The sequence below is a fragment of the Podarcis pityusensis genome (genome assembly GCF_964106645.2).
Source record: "Podarcis pityusensis genome assembly, chromosome: 6".
Taxonomy (NCBI): domain Eukaryota; kingdom Metazoa; phylum Chordata; class Lepidosauria; order Squamata; family Lacertidae; genus Podarcis; species Podarcis pityusensis.
In genome coordinates, this window is record NC_138030.1 from 66,834,379 (window position 1) to 66,859,911 (window position 25,533).

The window sequence follows — 25,533 nt, forward strand, 5'->3', positions numbered from 1 at the left end:
AATTGACAGATTTGCCTGTCCCTACACACAGGCCCACCGCTGACTGGGCTGCCAGTGCCCCACACATGTAAGAAAGGGGGAGTTTTGGCTACAACACAACTGATGCGATCCTTTCCCCCTCTCTGCCTCTCATGTGAATGTGGTACCTGTAGGACTGCTTTGCTCCAACACTCTTCTCCCCCCCCCCCCAGACTAAGGGAAAGCAGACCCTTCCCTGCATTAGCCAGACCCTCTATCAGTCAAGAACAGCCATTCATCCCCACCCATTTGCATTGCTGCCCAAACACCTAGTTGCTCTTTCTCCTTGCAGGATCTCCTCAGACTGGATTCAGGGACGTGAGCCATTTGTTCTTGCACAAGCTGAGACCCACTGCACCCCTCCCCATATGCTCACAGTCATTTCAGCTTTGTGTAGGAGTCTGTCTTACTGTCAGGTATCTTGCAAGAAACTTCTATTCTAGTTCTATCTTCCTCCCCAAGAGGATTTCCCCTTAGTCACGGACTCCAGGAAACCCGAGAACACGTGTTACTGATCCTGAGCACCTTTGAACTTCCACTTTCGTTTCCCAATTGCCGACGCGAGCTGCTTCTCGGAGGGAGTAGGCTAGTTTGCTCCCGGGCTTCTAATCTGAGGTAAAACAGAGCTCTGGACACAGGAAATTTTCCCCCCCGAAAGCTGGTAAGATCATGTCATGATGATATTTTCCTGCACATGCAGCTATTAAAATAGAATGGGGACTTGGCTGCTCCATACTGCTTTTGTGATTCAGCAGCTCATTGCTTTGCATGTATGTTTGTGAGAAATTTTCTGAATCTGATCCTTCCGTGAAAGGGAAGATTTCGGGAGGGCACTGAAATTTGCTAACTTTATCTACAAGCGCCGTGTTAATCTCTTGGGTGGAGTCAGAAAGCCTCGGCTGGCATTGTCCCATGCGAAAAGAAAAATAATATTCTTCGCCATCTAGTGGTGCTTCCTGTTTTTTCAACCGTTAGATGGGGGAAAGCTGCTTTATATTTGCAGATCACCACGAAAACCGGATGCTTATTTAATACAGCAAGCTGAAGGCACGCACAGAACAAGCCTCCTCCCCATGCTTACTCAGGCGTGTTCAATGGGGCCTAGCCCCCTAAGTACCACAGCTGCAGTTCACAGACCAGCAGCACAAATCTGTGCAGGTTGAATCAAATGAGGCTCTTATTTTCAAAGCTTGTTCTCCAGCTCCTAGCATGTCTTGGGTGGGGCTGTAGGATTGAAGTCGTCTTAACATTTAGCGGTACTCTCCCCGATGCTTTTCAACATCTTTATGCGCCCCCTCACCCAGCTTGTCCAGAGTTTTGGGCTGGGCTGCCATCAGTATGCCGATGACACCCAACTCTATCTGTTGATGGATGGCTATCCTGACTCGGCCCCAGATACACTGACCAGATGTCTGGAAGCTGTGGCTGGATGGTTACGTGGGAGCTGGTTGAAGTTAAATCCTTCGAAGACAGAGGTCCTCTGGCTGGGATGGGACGATATGGTATTGAGAGGGCAACTCCCATCTCTTGCGGGGGTGCAATTAGTGCCAGTACCGTCCGTTAAGTGTTTGGGTGTAATCTTCAATACCTCCCTCTCTATGGAGGCACAGATTACAGCTATAACAAAGGCGGTGTTTTTTCATCTCCGCCAAGCTAAGCAGTTGGCTCCTTATCTCTCTCGCCCTGACCTAGCCACTGTGATCCACGCGACGGTCACCTTCAGACTGGATTATTGTAACTTGCTCTACGTGGGGCTGCCCTTGAGACTGACCCAGAAACTCCAGCGGGTGCAGAATGCCGCGGCGAGACTCCTTATGGGGTCTTCGCTGCGAGATCACATTCATCCGGTACTATACCAGCTGCACTGGCTCCCGGTGGAGTACAGGATCAGGTTTAAGGTGCTGGTTTTAACCTTTAAAGCCCTATACGGCCTAGGACCTTCGTACCTACGGGACCGCCTCTCCTGGTATGTCCCACAGAGGAACTTACGGTCTGCAAATAAAAACATCTTGACGGTCCCAGGCCTCAGAGAGGTTAGGCTGGCCTCAACTAGAGCCAGGGCTTTCTCGGCTGCGGCTCCAATCTGGTGGAACGCTCTGTCACAAGAGACTAGGGCCCTGCGGGACCTGACATTTTTCCGCAGGGCCTGCAAGACAGAGCTGTTCCACCAGGCCTTTGGTCAGGGTGCAGCCTGACTCCCTCCTCTGGCAATCTGCACAGAATTTTGCTTAACGGTTGCCATCAATTTGATTTTAATTAATTAGAATGAAATGTTTTTAGAATGTTGGATTATTTGATTGTTGTTAGCCGCCCTGAGCCTGGCTTCGGCTGGGGAGGGCGGGATATAAATAAAATTTATTATTATTATTATTATTGTTATTATTATTATTATTACTACCCTGTGGAGGTTTGAAAGAGAAATGTGGCATATGTGTTTGAAAGCCTTGATTCCAGCATGCTGCTGCTGCCCATCCATTTATGTGGAAGCATGACTTGCTCCATCAAAACTTTATGCTCCCAATTGTTCCTCTGAAATGCTGCCTTTTCTGCTCCACATCTGATGTCATATGGGGCAGGTAGGGATTGCTTTATGAAAATGGTCTCATGTGCAACATGGGAGGCTTAGAGGAACATGTCTGGACAAGACGTTCCCCAGTCCTGGCCTACATTGGCTGGAAGTGGGTTTCTGAATTTCAGACAAGGACATCTCTTAAACATGTCTTGAGATGCTGGAAATTGAACTATGACCTTCTGCCACCTAGCTTTGGCTGTTCCCAATTCCAGAAATATTTATATTCCTACTATATTTCATTTCTTTCAGATTAAAATGGCCTCATCTCGATTGACCAAAACTGAGGAAAAGGCGCTGCTGGATATTTTGGGATGCCAACATCTAAGCCTTCTCTATAAAGCAAGTTTGCATACCTACAATGTCAATGCATTTCATAACAAATGCGACAATCAGGGCCCAACTGTAGTTGTGGGATACAATGCAAGTGGCCATATCTTTGGAGGCTTTACTGAACAGAGTTATGCTTCAGCTGGGAAATACCTATTTGATAACAATGCTTTCCTGTTTAGATTGAAAGGGAAAGGGCAGGAACCCAGCATACTAAAATTCCCAGTCAAGAACGCTGTTGAGGCTGTCCTTGACAATAGTGCATATGGTCCTACTTTTGGAGCTAACACACTTGTATTCCTGTCAGAAAGCAAGAATAGTGTTACCACAGATGCTAACACTAACAGTTACACACTCAGTGCAGAAGACCTACATGGAAATGACCAAGTCCTTTTGGAATGTGAAGTATATCGAGTTGAAGGTGAGATGAAACAATAATTTAAAAGTTATTTCATTTTTTGCAACCCGTTGATTTGCCCTCTTGCTAATATCAAATTTTATTTTCTCCTTAGGGCTGAGTAGCATTTTGGAAAAACCATGGCGGGAGATGACATGGACAGCTGAGTAGGTTACTGACTCGAGAAACACTCCCACCCCATTTTCCCCCACCCCACACAACATTTAGGCAAGCCAGTGGCATTGTTTCATTTACAGTGGTACCACGGGTTAAGAACTTAATTCTTTCTGGAGGTCCGTTCTTAACCTGAAACTGTTCTTAACCTGAGGTACCACTTTAGCTAATGGGGCCTCCTGCTGCCGCCCCCACGTAATTTCTGTTTTCATCCTGAGGTAAAGTTCTTAACCCAAGATACTATTTCTGGGTTATCAGAGTCTGTAACCTGAAGCGTCTGTAACCTGAAGTGTCTGTAACCCGAGGTACCAGTGTATTTATTTAAGGCATTTATATACAATTTAATCCATATAATTTCCAAGTGGTTTCAAAGTTACCCCAGTTCAAGGGCACATTATAGCTGGGCTAAAGCACTTGACCAGTGAGGGCCAAGTGAGGGGTGTGGCTTGTGGAGAGTTCTGAGAGGTAAGATGGAGGCCTGGAGGACCACATTTGGCCTCTGTGCCTGAGTTTCCCAACCCCTGCTTCTAACAGGTGTCACTTTCTTATCTTTTCTTCCCTTGGCTAGTCATCCTCTCAGGTACACGGTCTAAACCACTGAGCCTCTTGGGCTTGCTGATCATAAGGTCACTAGTTGGAGTCTGTGTGATGGGGTGATCTCCTGTTGCTTTGTCGCAGCTCCTGCCAACTTAGCAGTTTGAAAGCATAACAGCGCGAGCAGATAAATAGATACCATTGCAGTGAAATGGCATTTCTGTGCACTCTGGCACTCGTCATGGTGTCCTGTGCACCAGAAACTGGCCACGTGACCTGGAAAAAAACTGTCTGTGGACAGATGCTGGCTCTCTTGGCCTTAAAGCTGCTCCCATAGTCAAATTCAGCTGGACTTAACCATCCAGGGGTCCTTTACCTTTACCTTACCATTTCAGGATGACCTCCAGTTGTGGTTTTGGAACACCCTCCCTTCAGTCTAAAAGAAGAGTTATAGGGCAGCCTTATAGTCAGTGTAGAAGGAAATCCTGTTCCATGCATTGCGGATATAATGATTGATATATTATAATGATATAATAATGATTGATTTCAAATTGACTCCATTTTAACATCAAAATAGAATTTATTGATATTGCAAAACCACACCCAATATGAAATGCATTGGCGGTGCATTGGAGTCTACCGTGCTAACCTAAATTCATCTGTGGACTATCAGGGAGCACTGGGGAATAAACAGAAGCATGCACCATGCTATTTGAGGCTACAGCTTTACCTGTCGTGACCTTGGCCTCAGATGTCAGATGATGGGAAGTTGGGTGTAACTTGGACCTAATAGCCTGGCAGGTCAAATGGAGAAGGCTGCCAGGCCCAGTGAGGCCCACAAGTTGCAGCTCCCCACCAGTGGAGATTAGTTTAAAAGCTGATCACTTCATGAAGGGATGTAGAAAGATGTCTGCATTTTCTTATTTTAGGAGAATCAGGCAGGGAAGGAAGATATTGTATGGGGCAGTAGGCTAAAAATGGTGGTAAACAGCAGAAATTAGTCTCCAAAGAGAAATGCTTTTGGATTTAAGCAATTTCTCAACAGCTGTGTCTGAAATGTGGCCAGTTTAGGTCACTAAAAATGTAGGTACTCTGTGCTATATTTCAGAAGGTTTGTACACATTATCTTCATTTGATTCACAATTAAAACCCTCAGGCTTCAACATCATAGAGTGTTGCTTTGCTTTTCAAATTTAACACTGTATAATTCAGGATATATATACATATGATTAAGCTAATATGGTTAATAGACTGGTGTATTTTGCTACCTTGGCAGGAAAAGGGAAGCGCTGATGAAAGAAATAAGAACTTTCAAGCCTTGCTTGAATGCTGTGCCCCAGTGTCGGGTTCTGCTTGTTGGGCCAGTTGGAGCAGGGAAGTCCAGTTTCTTCAATTCTGTGAATTCAACTTTCCGAGGCTACGTGTCAAGTCAAGCTGCAGCAGGATCCGATTCCACAAGTCTGACAAAGCAGGTAGCTCTGCACTGCTAAAGCAAAAGTTAAGGACGGGCCACCATAACGTATTAAGTTCGTAACCCGAGGTATCGCTGTATTTCCAAACATGTTGGCCAATAACTAATGGCAACATAAGATTCAATATATACTTCAACTAGGGTTCCTAGACCACAACTCCCATCAGCCCTTGCTAGGAGACCATTTGAAAACCATAAATCACAAAACACCTTGTCCTCCCCCTTCCTTTCCCAGCTGTTGTAAGGATTTTCAAGCTGCAAAGAAAACATTCAGATACCTTCAAAGAGCCAAGCCCAGTCCTTTTGGCAGCTGACTGATTGTAGCCCATAAGCATATGTCGGCTCAGAAGCGCCTCTTGATTAATGCCAATTGTCCAAATTATAGAGGAACCAAATAACACTGGAGATAGGGGCTCGTCCACGGCAGGGACACACATCCAGATACAGGCTTGCTTGGCACAGCAGGATGCAGTGAGCTCCCCAGATCCCACTGGGGAACATTGCCAGGATATTTTGCAACGTAAATCCTGGCTTTCCTCTGCCTGAACCTCCTTGCTGCCCTCGTGACGTGACCGGAAACCCATACTTAACTTGCCTTTCTGACCTGTTTCTTGTGTAATGGAACTTCTGTGGTTTTGTACAGAGCCACAAAAATTACAGTAGATATTATATATACTAGTAAGTGAAATACGGTAGATAGTATAGATACTAGTAGGTGAAATTTGTCATTTACATACGTAAAATAGAAAGGAAAGCAGATAGGAATAGATTTCAATATGGTGTTATTTGCATTTTTAAAAAAATAGTATAGGACTTACCATCTTAAAAGCGGAAGTGGTAGAACCCCACTCCCAATCATCTTCTGTGATACCATGGGACTTGAAGCTCAACCCAACGCTGGTCTGGACATTGAGGACGTGCGCAGCATATTGGAGGGCCATATTCCTGATCGGTACTCGGTAAGATGCATCCTCTATTGTTCATTTTAGATGGAGAGATTATCATTTAGGAACCTCTGCTTTTCATTTCTAATTTACTTATATAATGCAAACATCACACTTCCTGTGGTCCGCCATTATAACCCCAGCAAGCGCAGTTTTATTTTCCCAAGTGGTTTGCCAGGCTAAGGATTGATTTGCATCCACGAATCCATGACATGTTTTGGAAACACAGCTGCTAGAAGACTGGTCCTTGGGAAAAGCTGATCATGTGATTTGGCTCACCTTGGAGCCATGGTAGTTTCAGCCCATGCCATCAAAACTCATCTTCTGAGTAAAAAAAATATTGAAACCATTTGGGAAATATCTCACAGATCAGCTTATCATGCTGAGCAGCCTGAACAAGGTTGGGTTTTTAGTTTCCCCTCAATTGATTGGATGTGCATGTTAGACCTCTCTCTTTGGGAAAACCCAAATAGCCATTTGCTCTCTTTGACCACCAAAGAGCAGTCCCCCTCCCCCACGGGGGAGAGCGGTACGGGGAATCAGTGGAATAAGAGGAAATGTGGAAAAGCCCTTGGAGGAGAATTTGGGAAATTGCTTGTTGTAATGGTATCCTCAGTACTAGATTGAGAATACCAGAGTATTAATTCAGGTACTACACCCTCACCACACTGGGTAAAAATGCTTTTCAAAATGGGGTGGCAACTGACTACATGTCATTTTCGGTGTACCTGTGTGCACAAATGGTCACTTTACATATCAAAGATGGCTGCTCCATGAGCACTACGTGGGGGCTGTCATCTTTTTGTATGTAGGTTCATCCACTGCTGTGTCTCTCACACAACCCTATAGGAATTTGATTCCATTGCAGCTATCCTATATTTTTTCTTCTATTACCCTTTTCCTTTTCAGTTCAATCCATCCTGTGTTATGAGCCCCAATATGCCAAACTATATCAAGTGCCCCTCTCCAAAAGACCGGATTCATTGTGTTGCGTTCATTATTGATGGGTCCAAGGTTGAGATCCTCCCTGAGAAGCTGGAAGAAAAACTGAAAGACATCCGTCGAAAAGCGAACAGTTTTGGTCAGTCTTTTTAATTTATTTTACATTTATGTTTTGATCAACCTCAATGTAGTTGCTATCTTATTTCATATTTTTAAAAAAGGCTTCAAATAGTTCTTTGCTCATTGCTAAAAAAACCCAACAATAATAATTGTGGTGGCTATTCCCAATTCAAAAGGAAAAAACAAACATATATTATAAGTTATTTTTATAAGTTAATCTTCTTACAGGTGTTCCACAGCTTGTTATTCTAACTAAAGTGGATCAGATTTGTCCTATTGTTGAAGAAGATATATCATACGTATACAAAAGCATGGCTGTTCAGAAGCAGGTAAACTGTTAAATTAAAAGGTATCTGTAAAGCTAGTCAGGCTTTTCTTTAATATTTTAATCTTTCTGTTACTTTTTATTTCCTTGTTTTGTTTTGCTTCTGCTCTTACTTCTTGGGTTTTTTTATATCCTCTACTCTGGGCTAATGAGAATATACACTTGAAGGTAATGGGTGGCTGATAAATGTCCCTGGACTCAGCTACACAGATGCCAATAAAACATTTTAAAAGGTTTGCGAAATGCAGTATACCAAAGTGACACTAGCTGGCGACAGTGTGGTGTATTTTTCAAAACATTTTTTTTAAAAGCATTTTCACAGCGTTTTTAAATATGTGTGCAGACTCCTTCCCTGTGTGAGAGGCAGGGAAGGGAAGAGGTCCCAGGCTGAGAGGCTGGGAAGGTCCATCCCTTTCTGTGTGAGACAAGGTTTAAGAGCTACCTTTGAAGGACGACTTTGCATTTGTCTTTTTCTTTCTGTTTAGATTAGTTTGTTTTTTATTGCATTGTATTATGAAAAACTGTCATAACATCTTTGCGCTCTAGATGTGCAAAGCAGGGCTGTTGAGGTTTGTTATTTGGAGAGCGTGTGGCCTGAGGAAAATCCTGAGGGTCAAAGAGAGGCTCACCCTGGTCTAGGGCATTAAAGGTCATAGGGCATTAAACCAACACTTTTAAGTTGGACCTGGAAATGGACTGGACCTTGTTTCTTGTAAGTGGCCCTGAATTTTTTTGGTTTGGGTTCAGTGTACGGATATGGGGCATAAAAATGTAATTAGTACAGCCAGCAGTGGCCTTGTGTCAACTGGTGGGACCAAAGGGGCATAAAAATAGTGTTCCCTTGGTAACAAATCACATTTTATTTCCTTTACAGATGCGGCTAATGGAAGCAAAACTTGGCATCCCTCTGTCTCATATAGTTCCTGTTAAAAATTATTCCTCGGAGCTGGAACTGAGAAATGATGTTGATATCCTGATACTCATGGCAGTGAGGCAGATGCTTCGTTTAGCTGAAGACTACCTCGACGACTGTGATGACGAACCTCCGGTCAATCGTTCCATTAAGGATTGTTATGCTGAGCCTTGATATATTTACTGAAGCCCATTAGAATTCTAGTTTATGCTTCAGATTTTTAATAAAAGTGACCAAGTTTATTCTCCATTTAGGGAGATGCCATTCCAGATTTGAAACATTCTTACATACTAATCTCAGTATCTTGCTGTTGCTCCTGCTGTATGTATGTGGCTAATGGACAGGTTAACTGTAGAGCTGCAAGGCTTTTATGTTCTTTAGGCCTCCAACATCCTTTCCAAACCTAAAATTCTGTTTCTATTATAAGACAATAATTAAGACAATAATACTATATAGGTAGCTCGCACGAAGTCCATTACACTGCGACTCCAGGCTACAAACCAGATTGGTGTGTGCACTAGAGATGTGATCTGAAGGGAAAGAGAAATAAAAAATACCAGCTGCCAGGAAAACCAGTTTTGCTATGAGCAAGCACAAGAGGGTAACTAAGCCATTAACCAGAGGCCTTGGAAAAGTTGAGAAAGTGGTGCAACCTCAAGTTATAGATGTGATACTAGGGAGGGGGGCTTATATAGAGGGGTTGATGATTCTCACATGATATGCCAGATCAATAAATTACGAGGTATAAAATGGACTTCCATGTTGATGAGAAATATTTTAGGTGTTTTGTATCTTTTTAATGTCACTGCTTCCTTAAAACAAATAAATAAATGCATGTGAAACTCAGTGTATGAATGAATTCTGAGGTTACCAGCTGCAAAATATGCCACCCCTGGTCCCTGAAGTCCTTACTCAACTTGGAGGATCATGAAAAAGGGGGAAAGGAAGAAGGAAAAGGAAGGGTAGACAGTTAACCTGTTGCTGTAAATCGCAGGAAAAGAACTATCCCCGTAAGAGCACATAGTGCTGCTGTGGATAGATTTTTCTGAAACTGTTGCTCATATTGGGGGCATGCTAATAATTGCTTGGCTAATCTCAGCGGGACGCGGGTGGCGCTGTGGGTTAAACCACAGAGCCTAGGACTTGCCGATCAGAAGGTTGGCGGTTCGAATCCCCCCGACAGGGTGAGCTCCCGTTCCTCAGTCCCTGCTCCTGCCAACCTAGCAGTTCGAAAGCACGTCAAAGTGCAAGTAGATAAATAGGTACCGCTCCAGCAGGAAGGTAAACGGCATTTCCGTGTGCTGCTCTGGTTTGCCAGAAGCGGCTTAGTCATGCTGGCCACATGACCCGAAAACTCTACGCTGGCTCCCTCGGCCAATAAAGCGAGATGAGCGCCGCAACCCCAGAGTCGGCCAAGACTGGACCTAATGGTCAGGGGTCCCTTTACCTTTAATAATCTCAGCAATGCAGCAGTTCAAGTTCAATAACCTTTGTGTCTCAGAACTGTAGGGATGTTTAGGACTGAATTGCTGCCTTCATGTGCATGTCAGTACGCATTTCAACCGATGTCAGCGACTGGGATCAATAACTGGTTCTGCCCCGACTGGGCTAGGCAACTGGAGCACTTTCAGAGACCTTCCAATCCTGGAAAGCAGGTCTCAGTGCACTGGACTCACAACTGTGCATTGTGAGCACCAGACTCAGCAGAGTATAAATAACGCGGAAGCTAGCTGTGAAGCATAACTTCTTTAATTTCTAATAGCTACTACAAACTAATGAATTGGCTTGCGTGAGTGTCACATCTCCCACTCAGCCATCTAGTCACTACATAGATAAGACTCTCTCCACACACAGAGTCAGGCGGTCAGTCAGGAGCGGAAGAGTAGAAGAGCAGTTTTCTCCCCCTCCTTTCTCAAAACATCAGATCAGGAGATTCTTGCAATGGGAGGGGGTGAAAATATCAACAGTGCATTCACATCTGCTACTTAAAGGAACTCGTTTGGGGTACATGTTCCAGAGATGCCACCGTAGTCTTGGCTGGGCACAGGAATCTGGCTGGCATAACCCATGGTCAAAGCAATTATTTAATGCTTTTTTCCCTAATAGAGTTTGTAGTGTTTTCTATCATGGTTGCTTGTTGGGAGCTTCTCTATCTTTTTAAGCTGTTCAATGAGGAAATGGTATTTCATCCTTTTGGATGTTTACCATTAGCATCTGTTGGCATGTTCACAGTAGCAAAACCAAATCACACAGAGAGAAAACGTGTGAAGTTATAAAGACCTGCGCAGTTTGGGACCTAGATATATTTACTCATATCAGCCAGCTCAAGTTCTCAGATTGCCCGAGGGGGCCACAGTAGGAATTGTTGCCAACGCATCAGAAGGAATGCATTTTCTCTATAATGGGTGAGGCGGTATTTCCTGAACAATAATTTACCCTGCTGAAATACCTGGTGTTAGTCAAATGTAACATACAGTGGTACCTTGGTTCTCAAACTTGATGTGTTCTGGGAGTTTGTTCGACTCCCAAAACTGCACAAAAACCAAGGCATGGCTTCGGATTGGCTGCAGGAGCTTCCTGCGCTCAAGCAGAAACTTTCAGACATTCAGCTTCTGAAAAACATTTGCAAACCAGAAGACTTCCAGGTCTGCAGCTTCCGGAAGCCAATTTGTTTGGGAGACAAGTGGCTTGAGAACCAAGGTACCACTGTAATTTGATCATACCTTAGGAGGAAAACAGACCTGAAATCTGATCAAAAATATTTCTGAAAACATTATTTTTATATGTGTGATATCTTCTGTTATAAAATGTTCATTTCAATTAGACGTGAATTCTGTTATTAGTATTTGTCTGGCTTCAGGGTTTTGTTTTTAAATGTTGACCAGGTTTGCCCTCTAGTGGAGAACAATACAGACAATTTAAGAAAGATAAGGCACTCTTCTGAATCATATTGAATTTAGTGGCTTGATGCTGAAATAATGAGATAGTCTTGTGGAAGAGAAGGGATTTCCTACAGCCCTTTGCTATGTGTAGTCTTCAGCTCCTGAGAGTTTAGCCTGTGCCCTGTGTCTTACTGCAGGAAGTGTTTTTATTCTTTAATCCTAGCGAGAACACAATTCCAGCTGTGACTTTGTGACTCTGGATGTGGGTGGCGCTGTGGTCTAAACCACTGAACCTCTTGGGCTTGCCGATCGGAATATTGGCAGTTCGAATCTGTGCAATGAAGTGAGCTCCCATTGCTCTGCCCCAGCTCCTGCCAACCTAGCATTGGGAAGGCACACCAGTGCAAGTAGATAAATAGGTACCGCTGCAAAAGGAAGTTAAACGAGGTTTCCGTGTGCTCTGTCTCTGAAAGCAAGACCCCCATAGACGTAACCATCCAGGGGTGTGCTCTGTCTCTGAAAGCAAGATGAGCGCCACACCCCCAAAGTTGCACCCCCATAGACTTAACCATCCAGGGGTCATTTACCTTTTACTTTTTTATTTTTTGACTACATTAATGAGCAGTGCTATTTTTATAGAAAAAGAGGTGCTGGAACTCACCATGAACAACTCCCTTGTTCTCTTAAAATGGCAATGGAGCCCACCTGGGAGGTGCCAGAACTGAGTTCTGGTTAAAAAAAAAAAAAAAAGCCCTGGTAACGAAGAGAAGTAAGTCACTCCGGCCTGTTGTAAGTAAGGTTTGAGGATATATGATACACATCTATTTGCTCAATGGGATGAATGACTCCTTCATTCCCAAAAGGAACACTAATGCAAGACTGGCCTGGTTGCAGTCAGGCCAGAAATCAAACACCTGCAGGGAGCTTGTTACTATTGCACAGAAGACTAGTTTCTACGTTCCACCCCCATCCTAAATCGAGGCAAGCAAGAGACATTATTAGGGTTCAGAGACAAATGTCACTCTTCCCACTCGCATTCACACACACCAGCCTCATTTTCCGGTACTGGTACTACAAGCATTGCAACCTCTAGGCCTTTTTCAGCAGTAAGTAAGGTTTGAGGATATATGGTATACATCCATTTGTTGCGTGTTCAGACCCAGAGACCTCACCCCTAAATAAAAACATATTTGACTCAAATTTTAGTTTGGGTTTTTGGCAGAATTTAGGCCACAACTTTATTGATTACAGAAAGTGAGTGGTTGCACAGGCTCTGGTTCGAATAACTCCCTGCACCCTTGCAGGTAGTGCTGAGCCAGAGCTCTATCAAGGGTGAACATCTGAGGTAGGCGGAAAGCCCGGGAACGGACTATGTCCACTCCCCAGATGCCCTCCTGGACTCAGGCACGGGCACAACTCCCTCTCAGGGGTTGACCAAACCAAGTTGAGTCCCTGGATTACTTTAACAGAATATCCTTTACATAGGGATGGCAAGACTGTTCCCCCATCCCTATCACCTGAACCAGTGCCTACCCACAACCTTACAAGTTCGCCTACGTGGCAGGCGAAATCCAAGTGGCAACAGCCAATCAGTCAAGTGGGGAAAATTCCTGCCATACCTCTGTCCCAACGACAGACGACACATGATGGCATAGCAAGGTCAATCGCAAAATGCCCTAAATATAGGGAGAGGTGGGCGGGTGCTCCGATGCACAAGCCGAAAGAGGAAGCTCTGGGTCACATGCATAGGTATTTATAGGTCCCTCAATCCATTTAGACAGTACCCTATTGGCCAGATTAAACCCAGCAACGAGGGACCTACCAGTTGGGTGTTATGACTGACCAATGTACCTACCCACAACCAGAGGGCCAGTCTCCAGGTCTCACCACAACACGTGCCCTCTTTTAGGGAGGACATGCTCTCTTGCACAAGGTAAAGGAAAGCAGACTCTTCCCTGCATTAGCCAGGTCCTCTATCAGCCAAGAGCAGCCATTCATCCCCACCCATTTGCAGGATCTCTGCAGCCTGGATTCAGGGACGTGAGCCATTTGCTCTTGCACAAGCTGAGACCCACTGCACCCCTCCCCATATGCTCACAGTCATTTCAGCTTTATGTAGGATTCTGTCTTACTGTCAGGTATCTTGCAAGAAATTTCTATTCTAGTTCTACCTTCCTCCCTAAGAGCATTTCCCCCTACATAGTCACGGACTCCAGGAAACCCGAGAACACTTGTTTCTGCTTCCTGAGCACCTCTGCACTTTCACTTTCGTTTCTCCCTTGCAGACACGAGCTGCTTCTCAGAGGGAGGAGGCTTGTTTGCAGACACTCCCGGGCTTCCAGTCTGAGGTAAAACAGAGCTCTGGACACAGGAAATACACCAAAGCTGGTAAGATCATGTCATGATGATATTTTCCTGCCACATGCAGCTATTATAATAGAATGGGGACTTTTTAACAGTTGCTTGGCTGCTCCATACTGTTTTTGGTGATTCAGCAGCTCAGCTTAACAATTGCTTTGCATGTATGTTTGTGAGAGATTTTCTGCATCTGGACCTTCAGTGAAAGGGAAGCTTTTGGGAAGGCACCGAAATTTGCTAACTTTATCTACAAGCACCGTGTTAATCTCTTGGGTGGAGTCAGAAAGCCTCGGCTGGTATTGTCCCATGCGAAAAGAAAAATATTATTCTTCACCATCTAGTGGTGCTTCCTGTTTTTTCAACCGGTAGATGGGGGAAAGCTGCTTTATATTTGCAGATCACCACAAAAACCTGATGCTTATTTAATACAGCAAGCTGAAGGCACGCACAGAACAAGCCTCCTCCCCATGCTTACTCAGGCCTGTTCAATGGGGCCTAGCCCCCTAAGTACCACAGCTGCAGTTCACAGACCAGCAGCACAAATCTGCGCAGGTTGAATCAAATGAGGCTGTTATTGTCAAAGCTTGTTCCCCAGCTCCTAGCATGTCTTGGGTGGGGCTGTAGGACTGAAGTCTTAACATTTACCCTGTGGAGGTTTGAAGAGAAATGTGGCATATGTGTTTGAAAGAGCCTCTCCTCCTCCTCCCGGAGGGGAGGAGTTGTGATCAGGAGTTGTTCCTGCGCTTTGCATTGGGCATTCCGGCCCCTGCTTGCCATCACTGCTGCCGCCCTGTGCTCCCAGGCAGCCTACCAATCAAGGGGAGTCTTGGGGGCGGAGTTTAGCCGCTCAAATGCAGCCGCGGCAGCTCCTGCCCCTCATTGCGCTGCCGTGTTTCAACGGATCACCCACCCACCCTTCCCTTTAGTTCATCACTTCGTGCTTGACCTTGCTATGGACCTGTGGTTGGTCACCTTGGTTGCCCAAGGGGCCTGGTAGGATTTTTTTTTTTAAATGATATTTATTAAGCATTTTAAAATTACAGAAAAAACAAAAAGACAAAGAAGAAAAAAAACAAGGGAAAAACAAACAGCAATCAAACAATACAAATCGATAAAAATCAAAAGCAAAACCAAAACACATAACACATCAAAATCAAAAAACAAAAGTAAACCACAAAAATTTAAAAACAAATCCAATATTCTCAAATCCTTAACTGTCATTACCTTATTTCATCAACCTCCTCACACCTCCCTTTTTTGTATCCTAGTTATTAATTATCACAGCAAATCCTTCCCATTTTTCATAATATTCTGTCATTAAATTACCTTAATCTATTTTAACCTTTTCTTACTATAAAAACCCTAAAACTTAAAACTTAAATCTTATTTATACCAATTTCTCATAACCATAACATATTCTTGCATAGTTCTTTTTAACATTTCTGCTAAAGCCAAATAATTTCATTCCAACATTTTTCTAATACTCATTAATTTTACAAAACCATCCTAAATAAATTTTTTAAAAAAACTTTCTTCCAATCTTCATCCAACGTCTCTTCCTCCTGGTCCCGGGTTTTGTCAGTCCTTTCTATCCCATCCATCTAGTTCATTAACCTGGTAATCTTATGTCCGAGGCCCTTAAGTCTCTACCATGTCCCTTCCGCAGATCTTCTTCATATTTATACCTGTACTTTACTTTGTCTCCTGGTCCCTTCACTCGTGGAAACTCCAACTTGACAGTATTTTTATCCCTTCTCGACAGATCAGCCCCTTTTCCATAGTCCACACTGAACTCCATGTGGTATTTAAAAGCATGTTTCAAGGTCCCTCCAGAGTTGAGGACCCCCACAACCCCAAACTCCTCACGGCCCATTGCCAGACTTGAAAAGTCAAGACATCCCTGCATAGGGGGGGGGGTCTATCCAGCCCCCCATCTCCAAGCCAAACAAAACTCTATCTCTCCAAATCTGGCTTTTTCCAAGTTCATTTGTCAGATCCAAAAACTCATGTTCCTGCTGGGCCACAGCTCCCTCCATCTCTGCCACCCGAGGTCCAACAACAACCTCCTCCCTCATCTGATCTGTCAGAGCACACTCCTGAGTTGATTCCTGGGTGGGCTCTATATAGATACCCACTACCTGTCCAAAATTTCTAATCGCAACAGTCATCAAATCCGTCTTCTCATGTAACTGTTCCAATAAAGCACTTGTCTTGCAGAAAGCATGCACCAGAGCCTCTGAATACGTTGTTATGCAAGGTCAGAAGTCTGTTCCCACGATCTTAATCTGTTTGCAGCTGCGAAGCTCCCCAGTTCAAATTTAATAACAGTTTCACAAGCTCCCTCTAGGGGAAGAACTTCTATTTGTATCAATCTCTTTTCTTTCTTTTTTTTTTTAACAGCAGATCTAACAACAAAGTTTCCTTTTTCAGATATTTTGTCAATATTTGTTCCTTTAAAATGCGAAAGAGAACAATGGAATCACTATGTTTCTCTTCTTTTAACTGTCTGTCAAAAACATTTGTCTATAGCCAATGAACTTCCCAAAAACGTCTGTCCTGACACCCTGCTCCCAGGTTCAAGACGGTGGAAAATTACTTTTCTTTACACTCTCTTCTGCAGGTTTAAACAGTCCGGAAAAAATACCCCCTCTTCTCCTGCTTCCGAAGGGGGTTCAGTAGTTTTAGATGATGAAAGTTGATCCTTTAGAAATGATTTTCTAAACTCTAGTTTGCCATGTCTTTGCTTTAATCTATCTACAAGAAACGGAAGCCTGACTTCCTGTTTAGACCTTCCCGCTTCAGTGCCAAATTAAGAGGAATTTCTTAATCCAATTTTCCGTTCTACTCACAGATCGTTGTTTAAAGTCCAATTGTCCAAATTTGATCTGCTCACCGGTAGTTGTTTTTGTAGCCAAATTGTCCCAGGAAAAAGGAAGCGCTCTCCGGCAACGGCTGTGTGGCTTCGCTCCACGGAAGAAGCAGTTGACTCTCAGCACCGCGCCACTTGCCCCTCTTCGCTCCGGAGCCCGTAATTGGGTTCCTTTACGAATTGGGGGCGCGCGAAAGGTGCCCGCCGAGTCCCATGGTCACAGGCTTCATCTGCCTGTGATTTTTTAAAGGGTCCCCGCTTCGCCGTAGCGGAACAGACCCGTTATCCGGGGAGCCAGTCCCTCCGGATCAGAGGGAATCCGCCATTACCAATGGCGCCACCCCGGGCCTGGTAGGAATTTTTATCCAACTGGCAAATTGGAACCAGCCACTTGGTTTTTCGCCTACCTTGTAGCAAATCGTCATAGTCCTGGCCTACATTGGCTGGAAGTGGGTTTCTGAATTTCAGACAGGGATATCGCCTAAACCTGTCTTGAGATGCTATAAATTGAACTTGGGACCTTCTGCTACCTAGGTTTGGCTGTTCCTAATTCCAGAAATATTTATATTCCTACTATATCTCATTTCTTTCAGATTAAAGATGGCCCAATCTCGATTGACCAAAACTGAGAGAAAGGCGCTGCTGGATATTTTGGGATGCCAACATCTAAGCCTTCTCTATAAAGCAAGTTTGCATACCTACAATGTCAATGCATTTCATAACAAATGCGACAATCAGGGCCCAACTGTAGTTGTGGGATACAATGCAAGTGGCTATATCTTTGGAGGCTTTACTGAACAGAGTTATGCTTCAGCTGGGAAATACCTATTTGATAACAATGCTTTCCTGTTTAGATTGAAAGGGAAAGGGCAGGAACCCAGCATACTAAAATTCCCAGTCAAGAACGCTGTTGAGGCTGTCCTTGACAATAGTGCATATGGTCCTACTTTTGGAGCTAACACACTTGTATTCCTGTCAGAAAGCAAGAATAGTGTTACCACAGATGCTAACACTAACAGTTACACACTCAGTGCAGAAGACCTACATGGAAATGACCAAGTCCTTTTGGAATGTGAAGTATATCGAGTTGAAGGTGAGATGAAACAATAATTTAAAAGCTATTTCATTTTTTGCAACCTGTTGATTTGCCCTCTTGCTAATATCAAATTTTATTTTCTCCTTAGGGCTGAGTAGCGTTTTGGAAAAACCATGGCGGGAGATGACATGGACAGCTAAGTAGGTTACTGACTTGAGAAACACTCCCACCCCATTTCCCCCCACCCCACACACCATTTAGGCAAGCCAGTGGCATTGTTTCATTTATTTATTTATTTAAGGCATTTATATACAATTTAATCCATATAATTTTCAAGTGGTTTCAAAGTTACCGCAGTTCAAGAGCACATTACAGCTGGGCTAAAGCACTTAACCAGTGAGGGCCAAGTGAGGGGTGTGGCTTGTGGAGAGTTCTGAGAGGTAAGATGGAGGACCACATTTGGCCTCTGTGCCTGAGTTTCCCAACCCCTGCTTCTAACAGGTGTCACTTTCTTATATTTCCTTCCCTTGGCTAGCCATCATCTCAGGCACACCGTTACACTAAGCCTCATGATCTTGCTGATTGTAAGGTCAGCAGTTCGAATCCGTGTGATGGGGTGATCTCCTGTTGCTTTGTCCTAGCTCCTGCCAACCTAGCAGTTTGAAAGCAAAACAGCGCGAGCTGATAAATAGATACCGTTGCAGTGGGAAGCTAAATGGTGTTTTTGTGCACTCTGGCACTCATCATGGTGTCCTGTGCACCAGAAACATGCCGCTTGACCTGGAAAAAACCTGTCTGTGGACAGATGCCGGCTCCCTTGGCCTGAAAGCAGAGATGAGTGCTGCACCCCATAGTCGAATTCAGCTGGAATTAACCATCCAGGGGTCCTTGACCTTTACCTTACCATCTCAGGATGACCTCCGGTTGTGGTTTTGGAACACCCCCCCTTCAGTCCAAAAGAAGAGTTATAGGGCAGCCTTATAGTCAGTGCAGAAGGAAATCCTGTTCCATTCATTGAACAGCATCCTTAACCCTTGCACATCGTTTATTTTAATGGTATCACTATGCTGCTGGGGTCCGACAGGCCCCTTTCAAAACTCTGTGCTAGAAATAAAATTAATGATTGATTTCAAAGTGACTCCATTTTAACATCAAAATAGAATTTATTGATATTGCAAAACAACGACACAATATGAAGTGCATTGGAGTCTATCGTGCTAACCTAAATTCATCTGTGGACTATCAGGGAGCACTGGGGAATAAACAGAAGCATGCACCATGCTATTTGAGGCTACAGCTTTACCTGTCGTGACCTTGGCCTCAGATAGTGTCAGATGATGGGAAGTTGGGTGTAACTTGGACCTAATAGCCTGGCAGGTCAAATGGAGAAGGCTGCCAGGCCCAGTGAGGCCCACAAGTTGCAGCTCCCCACCAGTGGAGATTAGTTTAAAAGCTGATCACTTCATGAAGGGATGTAGAAAGATGTTTGCATTTTCTTATTTTAGGAGAATCAGGCAGGGAAGGAAGATATTGTATGGGGCAGTAGGCTAAAAATGGTGGTAAACAGCAGAAATTAGTCTCCAAAGAGAAATGCTTTTGGAGGTGGCATTTAAGCAATTTCTCAACAGCTGTGTCTGAAATGTGTTCAGTTCACCAGGTCACTAAACATGTAGGTACTCTGTGCTAAATTTCAGAAGGTTTGTACAAATTATCTTCATTTGATTCACAATTAAACCCTCAGGCTTCAACATAATATAGTGTTGCTTTGCTTTTGAACTTCAACACTGTATAACCAGCATATATGTACATATGATTAAGCTAATATGGTTAATAGAAGGATGTATTTTGCTACCTTGGTAGGAAAAGGGAAGCGCTGATGAAAGAAATAAGAACTTACAAACCTTGCTTGGGTGCTGTGCCCCAGTGTCGGGTTCTGCTTGTTGGGCCAGTTGGAGCAGGGAAGTCCAGTTTCTTCAATTCTGTGAATTCAACTTTCCGAGGCTACGTGTCAAGTCAAGCTGCAGCAGGATCCGATTCCACAAGTCTGACAAAGCAGGTAGCTCTGCACTGCTTAAGCAAAAGTTAAAATGCATTCAGTATTTTTCAACCAATATTTCAAATGCATGTATTGTTTCAAAATATATTGTTTATCCTAGCTATAACGAATGTCCATTTTGAAAAGAGAATTCATGCCTCACAAGCCTTTTAAATCTGCAGCCCTGTAGATAAGGCTTATTGAGTGGAAATAACTGCATTTATGCAATTGTGGCTGCATTTTGAAACAAACCATGTGTCATTAGAGGTAACTGCTGTGACGGTAAAACTTGTAGGTGATACATTATTCAGAGGTGATATCCTAAGCTGGCAGTGAAGAGCTCCAAAAAGGATACAGTGGTACCTCAGGTTACAAACACCTTGGATTACAAACACTTTGAGTTACAAAGTCCACTAACCCGGAAGTAGTACCTCAGGTTACAAACTTTACCTCAGGATGAGAACGGAAATTGCGCGGAAGCAGCGGGAAGCCCCATTAGCGAAAGCACACCTCAGGTTAAGAACGGTTTCGTTTCCACTGGGAACAATGTTCCACTGGGAACATTGCTAGTATTTTTGCCACATAAATCCTGGCTTTCCTCTGCCTGAACCTCCTCGCTGCCCACGGAGGGCAGCGAGGAGCTACCACCATTGACTCGTGACGTGACCTGAAACCCATACTTAACTTGCCTTTCGTAACCTGTTTTTGCGTAATGGAGTTTGTAGTTTTATACAGAGCCACAAAAATTACAGTAGATTAGTATATATACTAGTAGGTGCAATTTGTCATTTACATATGTAAAACAGAAAGGAAAGCAGATAGGAATAGATTTCAATATGGTGTTATTTGCATTTTTAAAAAAATAGTATAGGACTTACCATCTTAAAAGCGGAAGCGATAGAACCCCACTCCCAATCATTTTCTGTGATACCATGGGACTTGAAGCTCAACCCAACACTGGTCTGGACATTGAGGACGTGCGCAGCATATTGGAGGGCCATATTCCTGATCGGTACTCGGTAAGATGCATCCTCTATTGTTCATTTTAGATGGAGAGATTATCATTTAGGAACCTCTGCTTTTCATTTCTAATTTACTTATATAATGCAAACATCACACTTCCTGTGGTCTGCCATTATCACCACAGCAAGCGCAGCTTTATTTTCCCAAGTGGTTTGCCAGGCTAAGGACTGATTTACATCCACAAATCAATGACATGTTTTGGAAACACAGCTGCTAGAAGACTGGTCCTTGGGGAAAGCTGATCATGTGATTTGGCTCACCTTGGAGCCATGGTAGTTTCAGCCCATGCCATCAAAACTCATCTTCTGAGTAAAAAAAATATTGAAACCATTTGGGAAATATCTCACAGATCAGCTTATCATGCTGAGCAGCCTGAACAAGGTTGAGTTTTGGGAAATTGATTGTTGTAATGGTATCCTCAGTACTAGATTGAGAATACCAGAGTACTAATTCAGGTACTACACCCTCACCACACTGGGTAAAAATGCTTTTCAAAATGGGGCGGCAACTGACTACATGTCATTTTCGGTATGCACAAATGGTCACTTTACATATCAAAGATGGCTGCTCCATGAGCACTACGTGGGGGCTGTCATCTTTTTGTATGTAGGTTCATCCATCCCTATGTCTCTCACACAACCCTATAGGAATCTGATTCCATTGCAGCTATTCTATATTTTTTCTTCTATTACCCTTTTCCTTTTCAGTTCAATCCATCCTGTGTTATGAGCCCCAATATGCCAAACTATATCAACTGTCCCTCTCCAAAAGACCGGATTCATTGTGTTGCATTCATTATTGATGGGTCCAAGGTTGAGATCCTTCCTGAGAAGCTGGAAGAAAAACTGAAAGACATCCGTCGAAAAGCGAACAGGTTTGGTCAGTCTTTTACATTTATTTTACATTTATGTTTTGATCAACCTCAATACCAATGTTTCATTGCCCGTGCAGGCTGATTGCTCAAATGGTCCCTCAGCTAAGTAGGAAACACTGACCATTGATTGTGAGTTGATGAACTTCTTATCTTGGTTTCCTGAGAAGTATTTAACACTTCTCTTCAAAGCTCACACCTTCTCAAAGATAAATGATTAGAGCTTTTTTATGGAGCAATGAGAAGCAGACCATATTGTCCCACTATCTGAATATGTTGGAGGCAGTTGTGCATACCTGACTGCATGAATTTTCAGATTGTCGCTTCTCCCTATTTGATGTCTGTCAGTGGCCCATTGGCCCTTGGAAGGAGACTTCATAAGCCAGGGCTTAGATCATTGTACAGTGAACGGTCTGGTTGCGAACTTGATCCATGAGGGAGGCATGTTTGCAACCCGCAGCGCCACGTCTGTGCATGCGCAGGTTGCGATTCGGCGCTTTTGCGCATGCACAAAGCACGATTTAGCGGTTCTGTGCATGTGCGACCGCCGAAACCCAGAAATAACCCGTTCCAGTACTTCCGGGTTTCGGTGTGTCTGTAACCCGTAAAAACGCAACCTGAAGCGTCTGTAACCTGAGGTATGACTGTACTTGCTCTACCAGACAAGGACTGATTCCTAGAGATTTAACTATTAGCTTTCAAATATGTAGAGGAATTATTCACAGGAAAGATGAGCTCCACCAATTTTCTCTTTAAGCACAAGACACCCTACCTGTAAATGTCTTCCCCAAAAGAACAATGTAGTTGCTGTCTTATTTCATATTCTAAAAAATGGCTTCAAATAGTTCTTTGCTCTTTGCTAAAAAAACAATAATAATTGTGGTGGCTATTCCCAATTCAAAATGGAAAAAAAAAACATATATTGTACTCCTTTTTTATAACCTAATCTTACAGGTGTTCCACAGCTTGTTATTCTGACTAAAGTGGATCAGATTTGTCCTATTGTTGAGGAAGATATATCATACGTATACAAAAGCATGGCTGTTCAGAAGCAGGTAAACTGTTAAATTAAAAGCTATCTTTAAAGCTAGTCAGGCTTTTCTTTAATATTTTAATCTTTCTGTTACTTTTTCTTTCCTTGTTTTGTTTTGCTTCTGCTCATACTTCTTGGGTTTTTTTATATCCTCTACTCTGGGCTACTGAGAATATACACTTGAAGGTGATGGCTGGCTGATCAATGTCCCTGGACTCAGCTACACAGATGCAAATAAAACATTTTAAAAGGGTTGTGAAGTGCAATATACCAATGTGACACTAGCTGGCGACAGTGAGCTGTATTTTTCAAAACATTTATTTTAAAAGCATTTTCACAGCGTTTTTAAATATGTGTGTAGATTCCTTCCCTGTGTGAGAGGCAGGGAAGGGAAGAGGTCCCAGGCTGAGAGGCTGAGAAGGTCCATCCCTTTCTGTGTGAGACTAGGTTTAAGAGCTACCTTTGAGGGATGACACTGCATTTTTCTTTCTCTTTCTGTTTAGATTAGTTTGTTTTTTATTGCATTGTATTATGAAAAACTGTCATAACATCTTTGCGCTCTAGATGTGCAAAGCAGGGCTGTTGAGGTTTGTTATTTGGAGAGCGTGTGGCCTGAGGAAAATCCTGAGGGTCAAAGAGAGGCTCACCCTGGTCTAGGGCATTAAAGGTCATAGGGCATTAAACCAACACTTTTAAGTTGGACCTGGAAATGGACTGGACCTTGTTTCTTGTAAGTGGCCCTGAATTTTTTTGGTTTGGGTTCAGTGTACGGATATGGGGCATAAAAATGTAATTAATGCAGCCAGCAGTGGCCTTGTGTCAACTGGCGGGACCAAAGGGGCATAAAAATAGTGTTCCCTTGGTAACAAATCACATTTTATTTCCTTTACAGATGCGGCTAATGGAAGCAAAACTTGGCATCCCTCTGTCTCATATAGTTCCTGTTAAAAATTATTCCTCGGAGCTGGAACTGAGGAATGATGTTGATATCCTGATACTCATGGCAGTGAGGCAGATGCTTCGTTTAGCTGAAGACTACCTCGACGACTGTGATGACGAACCTCCGGTCAATCGTTCCATTAAGGATTGTTATGCTGAGCCGTGATATATTTACTGAAGCCCATTAGAATTCTAGTTTATGCTTTAGATTTTTAATAAAAGTGACCAAGTTTATTCTCCATTTAGGGAGATGCCATTCCAGATTTGAAACATTCTTACATACTAATCTCAGTATCTTGCTGCTGCTCCTGCTGTATGTATGTGGCTAATGGACAGGTTAACTGTAGAGCTGCAAGGCTTTTATGTTCTTTAGGCCTCCAACATCCTTTCCAAACCTAAAATTCTGTTTCTATTATAAGACAATAATTAAGACAATAATACTATATAGGTAGCTCGCACGAAGTCCATTACACTGCGACTCCAGGCTACAAACCAGATTGGTGTGTGCACTAGAGATGTGATCTGAAGGGAAAGAGAAATAAAAAATACCAGCTGCCAGGAAAACCAGTTTTGCTATGAGCAAGCACAAGAGGGTAACTAAGCCATTAACCAGAGGCCTTGGAAAAGTTGAGAAAGTGGTGCAACCTCAAGTTATAGATGTGATACTAGGGAGGGGGGCTTATATAGAGGGGTTGATGATTCTCACATGATATGCCAGATCAATAAATTACGAGGTATAAAATGGATTTCCATGTTGATGAGAAATATTTTAGGTGTTTTGTATCTTTTTAATGTCACTGCTTCCTTAAAACAAATAAATAAATGCATGTGAAACTCAGTGTATGAATGAATTCTGAGGTTACCAGCTGCAAAATATGCCACCCCTGGTCCCTGAAGTCCTTACTCAACTTGGAGGATCATGAAAAAGGGGGAAAGGAAGAAGGAAAAGGAAGGGTAGACAGTTAACCTGTTGCTGTAAATCGCAGGAAAAGAACTATCCCCGTAAGAGCACATAGTGCTGCTGTGGATAGATTTTTCTGAAACTGTTGCTCATATTGGGGGCATGCTAATAATTGCTTGGCTAATAATCTCAGCGGGACGCGGGTGGCGCTGTGGGTTAAACCACAGAGCCTAGGACTTGCCGATCAGAAGGTTGGCGGTTCGAATCCCCCCGACAGGGTGAGCTCCCGTTCCTCAGTCCCTGCTCCTGCCAACCTAGCAGTTCGAAAGCACGTCAAAGTGCAAGTAGATAAATAGGTACCGCTCCAGCAGGAAGGTAAACGGCATTTCCGTGTGCTGCTCTGGTTTGCCAGAAGCGGCTTAGTCATGCTGGCCACATGACCCGAAAACTCTACGCTGGCTCCCTCGGCCAATAAAGCGAGATGAGCGCCGCAACCCCAGAGTCGGCCAAGACTGGACCTAATGGTCAGGGGTCCCTTTACCTTTAATAATCTCAGCAATGCAGCAGTTCAAGTTCAATAACCTTTGTGTCTCAGAACTGTAGGGATGTTTAGGACTGAATTGCTGCCTTCATGTGCATGTCAGTACGCATTTCAACCGATGTCAGCGACTGGGATCAATAACTGGTTCTGCCCCGACTGGGCTAGGCAACTGGAGCACTTTCAGAGACCTTCCAATCCTGGAAAGCAGGTCTCAGTGCACTGGACTCACAACTGTGCATTGTGAGCACCAGACTCAGCAGAGTATAAATAACGCGGAAGCTAGCTGTGAAGCATAACTTCTTTAATTT

General features: G+C 43.6%; 2 protein-coding genes across 4 annotated transcripts; both read left to right on the forward strand.

The window, feature by feature from the left end:
• Positions 1-285: 285 nt before the first annotated feature.
• On the forward strand, positions 286-24,544 carry LOC308478704 (interferon-induced protein 44-like). Of its 3 annotated transcripts, none has more exons than XM_081008735.1 (8): positions 286-633; positions 17,440-17,939; positions 18,031-18,082; positions 19,743-19,938; positions 20,784-20,936; positions 21,648-21,819; positions 22,766-22,866; positions 23,737-24,544. In XM_081008735.1, exons 2-8 carry the CDS (start codon positions 17,447-17,449, stop codon positions 23,947-23,949), a joined length of 1,380 nt encoding a protein of 459 aa, XP_080864861.1. In that variant the 5' UTR covers positions 286-633; positions 17,440-17,446; the 3' UTR covers positions 23,950-24,544. The 3 variants fall into 3 exon arrangements, with proteins under 3 accessions (XP_080864861.1, XP_080864860.1, XP_080864862.1); XM_081008734.1 differs by having other exon boundaries at positions 295-679; XM_081008736.1 differs by lacking the exon at positions 286-633 and adding an exon at positions 13,896-14,007.
• LOC308478703 (interferon-induced protein 44-like) lies at positions 2,840-9,583 on the forward strand. The gene is made up of 7 exons (XM_081008733.1): positions 2,840-3,338; positions 3,430-3,481; positions 5,299-5,494; positions 6,300-6,452; positions 7,347-7,518; positions 7,728-7,828; positions 8,699-9,583. The coding sequence occupies exons 1-7, from the start codon at positions 2,846-2,848 to the stop codon at positions 8,909-8,911; spliced, it is 1,380 nt and encodes a 459-aa protein (XP_080864859.1). The 5' UTR covers positions 2,840-2,845; the 3' UTR covers positions 8,912-9,583.
• Positions 24,545-25,533: the final 989 nt, after the last annotated feature.

Coding starts and splice junctions, on each gene's coding strand:
- LOC308478703 (XM_081008733.1), top strand. CDS start 2,846: ATGGCCTCATCTCGATTGACCAAAACTGAGGAAAAGGCGCTGCTGGAT. Junction 3,339..3,429: donor TGAAGTATATCGAGTTGAAG/GTGAGATGAAAC, acceptor TTTTCTCCTTAG/GGCTGAGTAGCATTTTGGAA. Junction 7,519..7,727: donor TCGAAAAGCGAACAGTTTTG/GTCAGTCTTTTT, acceptor ATCTTCTTACAG/GTGTTCCACAGCTTGTTATT.
- LOC308478704 (XM_081008735.1), top strand. CDS start 17,447: ATGGCCCAATCTCGATTGACCAAAACTGAGAGAAAGGCGCTGCTGGAT. Junction 19,939..20,783: donor CCACAAGTCTGACAAAGCAG/GTAGCTCTGCAC, acceptor TTAAAAAAATAG/TATAGGACTTACCATCTTAA. Junction 21,820..22,765: donor TCGAAAAGCGAACAGGTTTG/GTCAGTCTTTTA, acceptor CTAATCTTACAG/GTGTTCCACAGCTTGTTATT.